Below are 7,500 nucleotides of genomic sequence, written 5' to 3' on the forward strand. Positions count from 1 at the left end.
AGGAGATCTTCAGTACAGGATGCGATGTTGCATAGGTCCCCTGCTTCACTGTTGAGCTTACAGTAAAAGTTTATAAGTTAGCTGAATGGTGTAAGCCTGTTGGGGATGATAGACCCCTCATCGTGCATGCATACATACAAGTAGGCGGGCATGTACATTGCTATGAAAAATATTAAACCTACTTTCCCACAGTGACAACGCATTAATATTATTATTGTTATTATTGTTATTATTATTATTTTTATTAATATTTTGTGTGTATGTGTGGAAATATTTGTGTGAATGTGTGTGCGTGTGTGGAGTATACCCAACAAAAATAAATCACAATAGGTGCTTTGATGCCATGCTTTCCTTAAAGTTAAGAGCTTGCCCTGAGTTACTGAGTTTATTATTAGAGAAGCCCTGTTAAAAGCGTGTTTCCGTGTATTTTGTATGCTAAAGACATTTGTGTTCGTTTTCACAGATCTTAAAGAAACAAAATGTCTGTATTTTTCAAGGTATCCTGGTCATGATACGTAGACTGCCTGCTTATAGTGTTAGTTAGAGATTAAGGCAATTTTTTATTTTTACTTGCACTTTTGCAGGAAATCCAGTTTTTGGCGCGTGCTCTTAAAGCGTCTGTATTGTCGATACCAAAAATATTGGTACCGCGATGAATTGTAAAGATGTGCTGTTCACTACCACGTAGATTTCCATCGACCAACTGTAGTATCCCCCTGGTCAATCAATGGTTTTTAAAGTCGGTCTCTTCTGGCAAGTCTGAACAAGTCTACAGTCATATTTTTTGGTTTAGGTTTAGGTACTAATCGATATTACTATCACGCGCATGGTGAATTTTTGATAGTCGAGGTGAGTATCAAGTAGACTAAATGCCTTATTTCTTTATATATAAATAAATATTAATGGCGGTAGAGTGGGCTTAAACTACTATGGGTGTATGGTACATAAAATGAAATTTGGAATACAACGGTAGTTTGTACAGTACCAGAATCCAGATACGTTAGTATCCGCAACACGACCTTTCAGTAAAACGCATACCATGATTTCTTTATAAAACAAGAAAAAAAAACTGGATATCAAATTAAGGAAAGGAAAATTTATGGGCAAACAAACAAAGACTGTATCATAAAGAATCATTATTATCATTATGGGTATTACACACAATTTTCTTCACTTTCTTCATTTTCAGATTTATCGACATTATTATTGTTGCATCTGTTTCTAAAGCACAAAAAAAGATCATCTTGTCCAAAATATTAATTCCTCATTGTTTAAAAGAATCAAACGTTTATTTTGTAAACCGTAGTTATTAAGGAATGAGTCTTATTTGCTTCAATATAGCGATGAAATAATGCATAAAAACTTACTTCTTATTTCTTTTTCACTGTGTTTATCTTATTTCTTTTATCTTGTGAGTGTATGTGTGTTTATATATATATATATATATATATATATATATATATATAATGTACATATATATATGTATATAAATATGTATTTATATATGTATATATGTGTGCATATATATATGTATCTATATATGTATATATGTATGCATATGTGTGTGTGTGTGTGTGTGTGTGTGTGTGTGTGTGTGTGTGTGTGTGTGTGTTAAATTGTGTATCATTGTTTTACAAGTACCCTTCTCGTTCATCAAAGACTTTTTATTTTAGATGTGTATCGTCAGTACAGTACTGTCATCAAGATGAGAGAAAGCATGCATGCACACACACACACACACACACACATACACACACACACACACACACACGCACGCACGCACGCACGCACGCACGCACACACACACACACACACACACACACACGCACACGCACACGCACACAGACACGTACACGCACACGCACACACACAGTCGCACACGCACACGCACACACACACGCACACGCACACGCACACACACAGTCGCACACGCACACGCACACGCACACGCACACACGCACAGGCACACGCATGCAGTAATGTGATATCAGTGCTGCTGATAATGATAATCATGATTATAATAATAATAATAATAATAATAATAATAATAATAATAATGTTGAGGATGATAATGAAAATGATGATGATAATGATAATAATAAAAATACTAATACTAATAACAACTTCATAAATAATGATGATTGTGATAAGAATTATAAGAATAAGAATAACCATAAAATAATAGTAATCATAATAACCACAATACTACTACTACTACCACTAATAATAATACAAATAATAATAATAATAATAACAATTATAATAATAATAATAATAACTACAGTAATAAATTTTAGAATTGAAAATGCTTTGTTTTCCTTTTACTAAAATGTTCAAGGTACGATCAAATGCTTTGTAACTAAATGGTTTAAGATTTTCTTCATGTTTAGCATTTTCTTGAGAGGCTAAAACGAGTGTTATAAACTGCACACCAATATACATGTATATTTTAATTGCAATTAGAAATGATACTTACAGTGATGTATGTATATTCTTTTTTACACCACAAGCTGTAACAGATAAAATCGCCTCTAAAACGAAACTATAAACACAACTAGAAATAAAAGGCCACCATTCAGCAACACAGACTCCGGCCCCTAGAGCAAAGCGTAGAGCTTGACCAGCGATGACTGAAGCATTTCTCTTTACTTGCCATAATCTCTGCTTGCGAGAACATCTGTACAAACGAAACAACACTGCACATGAAGGCTGCTCATACGTGATGAAGTTGGGAGTGCCTGCTCTTCACACTTATTACCTAGTTGTCTTTCTCAGTTCGACTACATACAGTAATTACTGCTGGATCATGATGTATATCTGTTTATATGAACTTTTTATTGATTTTCATCGTCATGCATGTGTACAACTGTGCATGTATACATACAAGTAGGTGTGCATGTACATTTGTATGCAAAGTATTACAACTACCCACACTGACACACACGCATACGTGTGTGTCAGTGTATGTGTGTGTGTGTGTGTGTGTGTGTGTGAGAAAATATTTATGTGAATATGTGTGTGTATGTATATACACATTAGCTTATATACATAAACACATATACAAGTACATATACTAGCACACACATGTATATACATAGATATATAGATACATCAATATGAATTTATATATACAGATAAATATAAAATAACTTTCATCAGATTTTTATCCTATATGATTATTATCCTATACACCATGTCATAAATGATATTGGCACAACAGACATATTAAAATGATTGTATAAAAAATCAAAACTGTTGTCATATACATCTCTAAATATAATTTTGTAGTATAAAATAATATGTATATAATGTTATCTCTCCAATTATACTTAATATTATTTTTTCACAGAGAAATCTGCAGTATTATACATGTTTATGTATAATACAGTTTATTCAGTTCATTTACCAATATACCTTTTTACAGACATTCCTTGCTGAGATCTTAAATGTTACTTGTAAAAAGGTGCAACATTATGGGACACATGTCATTAGACAGGAGCAGCAAGTATACTGACATCAAGGTGACACACAAAACAGGTAATCTCTGCTATCTTTCTTGACAGAATGATGTACATTCCTATCACAGCCTTAACTACACCTGCACATCATTCAACAATGAAATATTACAATTAAACCTCTTTGGAGCACCTTTTCCTCAAATGCAACCTTAATATTGTGAAATGCCCCATGTATTAGAGTAAAACATTAATGGAGTAGGGATGACTGCACATGCATTTTCAAGTACTCATTACTTGAAAATGAATAAAACGACACTTGTAAATATATATGTAGTATGAACTACATAATTCATATAACATTTCTTAATCATTATTTAAAAAAGGATATGAATCAAACTGAAAGGAACATGCTCTCTTATTGGAGCATTTTTCCGGGCAAGAGATACTTTATTGTAAAGCAACCCTAAAATATTTTGAATTCTTCTCAAACTACTCCTTGATAAAGAGGTTTCACTGTAGTCATAAACCTTGAATTCTGATTATAAAATATATGAAACAAAAATCCTTGTCCATGGTAAAGCAAAGATTATATTGTTGTGCAAAATCATAATTTCTAATACTGTACATACAGTACATCTATATAGAACACGTGCCTTCTATTTCACTCTACACTTTTTTTTTCTTTTACTTTGTTACAATGTGGTAAATACTTAGCTGCAATTGAAGACAACATCAAAAGGAAGAACAGCCACTTATGAGGTTATAGGCTTGAAGGAATAACTCCTGTTCTAGTACTGACCGGATTACTGATGTTGCATCTATAACTTGCTCATTTTACCTGCTGCATTGATTATAAAAAGATGCATTTGCAGTTCTTATTTGAATTTCCTTGATAAGAGGATCACGACTGTCTTTAACTCACCATTGGATGATTCAAGATTATTTTGTTCTATATTCTATGATCAAATATTCTAAAAAATATAAAGTGATTTTTGCTCTTTATTCTGTTTCTTTCCTTGGGGTTATATCTTAGTCTCCATGCAAATGCAGTTGAAATTTTCATGAAGACACTCAATCCCTTGGGAACATAAAACTGAAGAGTTGGTAGCACTGCTTCAGTATACTTTCTCCACTTCTCTGAATACTGTTAGTATCTTCCTCTGTTATTGATTCATCTTCATCCTCATCATCCTCAGGAAACTCTAAAATTGCCCTTCCAGGAATGAGTCCACGACCAATCTTAGCTAAGGCTTCGTTTGCACGGTCAGCAGAGAAAATTGTGTGAGGTGGAGGTTCAATCTGTTCAGTAAAACAATGCAGAATTCATCATCATCATTCATCATCATCATTTTGGAGCTAACGCCGGCAGGGGCGCATAGCCGCATCCACCTACGAGGATCCCTCATGGCGAGCCGCCAGGCAGGGGCCCGGCCCATCTCTAGTTCCTCACGACAGGTTTGATCGATCTGCCCAAGCCACGACCTTCTCGGTCGTCCCACAGGCCTCCTCCACCTGTCCCACAGGCCTCCTCCACCCAGGGTTGTCTCGGACAGAAACAACCTGATGGGCAGGATCATCCTGTGGGAGTCGAGCCAAGTGGCCATATAGCCTGAGTTGGCGATCACGGATTGTGCAAGTAACAGGTCCTGTACCGGTCTCACGGTGCAGCCGTTGGTTGGACACATGGTCCCGCCAACTGTACCCCATGATCCGGCACAAGGATCTGTTACAAAAGGCATCAAGACGAGATTCCAGAGCACAAGATAGTGTCCAAGTTTCACTACCATAGAGTAAAACTGGGAGTATCAGGACCTTGAAAACACGTAACTGACTTCTTGGTATGACAGCCCAGAGTCGTGAAATGCACTACTGAGGTATATAAAGCTCTTTGTGACTTCGATGTTTTCACCGCAAGCACGTATCGACTGTACAGGGTCTCCTAGCAGGCCCCCAAAATCCTGGATCTTGGTCTTGGTCCAGGAGACCTTTAGCCCCAGGGGCTTCACTTCATTGCTAAATGCATCAAGAGGCGCCACAAGGGTTTCCAGAGATTCAGAGAGTACGGCAACATCATCGGCAAAGTCAAGGTCTGTAACCTTGATATTGCCCAGAGTTGCTCCACAGTGACTTTGGACAGTAGCTCTACCCAATATCCAATCCATGCAAGTGTTGAAAAGTGTTGGTGCAAGAACACAGCCTTGCCTCACACCTGAACTAACAGGGAAGAAGCTCGACAGGCCCCCACCACACTTTACAGCACTTTCAGTGCCTGTATACAGGTTTGCTATTAGTCCAATAATCCTTATTGGAATTCCTCTTAGTCTCAGGATCTCCCAGAGAGATTCGCGATGCACCGTGTCAAACGCCTTCTTGAGATCGATGTAGGCTGCGAGCAGCCCACGTCCGAACTCACGACGGCGCTCTATAATGATTCGAAGCGCCAGGATGCGGTCTATTGTGGACTTACCAGGAGTGAAACCAGATTGCTCCGGTCTTTGGTGCCTCAACAGGTGGTCCCTGATACGTCTCAGTAAGATGTGTGCAAGTACCTTGCCTGGTACACTGAATAGTATAATGCCTCGGTGATTGCTGCAGTCCCACCGATCCCCTTTCCCCTTCCAGAGAGGGATGACCACACCCCTCAGCAGGTCAGGGGAAAGGTACCAGTCTGCCAGATGGCAGACAGGACTGCATGCAAGCCCCTTGCCATAGGTTCTCCACCAGCCTTTAACAATTCGGCTGGGATGCCACAGACACCTGCTGCTTTACCACTCTTCAGCTTGGAGATCGCCCCCCTGATTTCGGTCAGGGAGGGTGGATCCTCGCTGATGGGTGGATCTGGCAGAGGAGTCTCAACATTACCCGCATCCATGTTAACTGTTGGTGGATCAACCTTATACAACTGCTCAAAATACTCAGCCCAATGGATTCCTGAGCTGCATCAAGCATTTTACGCTTGAAGGTATCCCACATAAGAACAGGGTCTGTCTGGCCCTCGAGTGCTGTGAGACGACCAGAGATAGCCTCGGCAAACCCCCGGGTACACTCGTCCTCCCTCAATCTGTCCAAATGAAACACCCTAGGGTGTTCATTTGGGCGACGGGGGGTTCTAAAGTGGACCCGGAGAGTAGCCACTACTATTCTATGATCAGTTCCACAGAACTCAGCGCTTCGATATACCCTGCAGTTCTGGAGGATCCTCCATCGAGTACTAACGAGGATGTGGTCGATCTCCTTGGCCACTCTACCTGTATCGCTGCACCAAGTCCAGCGATGCGGGTCAGAACGCTGATACCAGGAGCCAGAAATCCTCAATTTCTGGGACCTAGCAAAGTCACGGAAAAGGAGGCTATTTTCGCTGCCAGCATCAGCTCCTGAGCCATGAGGACTAACAGACATCTCATAGCCAGCTCGATCACAGCCGGATACCGCATTAAAGTCGCCCAGAACAATACGAATATCTCGCCGAGGACATCTGTCTGCCACAGATGCAAGTTTGGCGTAAAACATCTCTTTCACCTTAAGTTTATATACATCCGTAGGAGCGTATACAGCAACAAGAGACATGAAGCCAAATGAAAGCTTCAGTCTCAATACCATGATACGCTCATCGACTGGAGTGACCTTAACTACCAAGGATTGAAGTCTGCTGGAGATGGCTATGGCTACTCCCTGGAGATGGTGGCCATCACTGCGGCCCGACCAGTAGTAGGTGTAGCCACCCACACTAATCGTGCCGCTGCCAGGTCTTCTCACCTCCAAGAGAGCAGCCACCTCAACTCTCAGCTGTTTCAATTCCCTCGATAGTAGTGGTAACCGATCGTACTGTAGCAGGGAACGGATCTTCCAAGCCCCCACCCTGACAGTCCGCCTGAGGTCTAACCTCGGGCAGTCACTCTGGGTGGGCGCCACCTCTGCCACCCCTACCGACGCCGCCCCATATAGAGGAGGTTGGCTGGCTGCAGGCCCCATAATCCACCTGCAGGGCTCCCTGGGGCTTTCCCCCACAAGCATCACGCCAGGCTGGCGGCCGCTGGGACCC

General features: G+C 40.4%; 1 protein-coding gene across 1 annotated transcript in view; it reads right to left on the minus strand.

Annotated features, from left to right (window-relative positions):
• Positions 1-3,263: 3,263 nt before the first annotated feature.
• LOC125030532 overlaps positions 3,264-7,500 on the minus strand; it is a 5,033-nt gene continuing 796 nt past the window's right edge. Inside the window, exon 2 of the mRNA XM_047620617.1 lies at positions 3,264-4,757. Coding sequence (XP_047476573.1) covers positions 4,530-4,757 — 228 coding nt within the window. The 3' untranslated portion in view covers positions 3,264-4,529. The remainder of the gene's footprint in view (positions 4,758-7,500) is intronic.

Source organism: Penaeus chinensis, chromosome 11, assembly GCF_019202785.1.
Source record: "Penaeus chinensis breed Huanghai No. 1 chromosome 11, ASM1920278v2, whole genome shotgun sequence".
In the NCBI taxonomy this organism is placed as follows: Eukaryota; Metazoa; Arthropoda; class Malacostraca; order Decapoda; family Penaeidae; genus Penaeus; species Penaeus chinensis.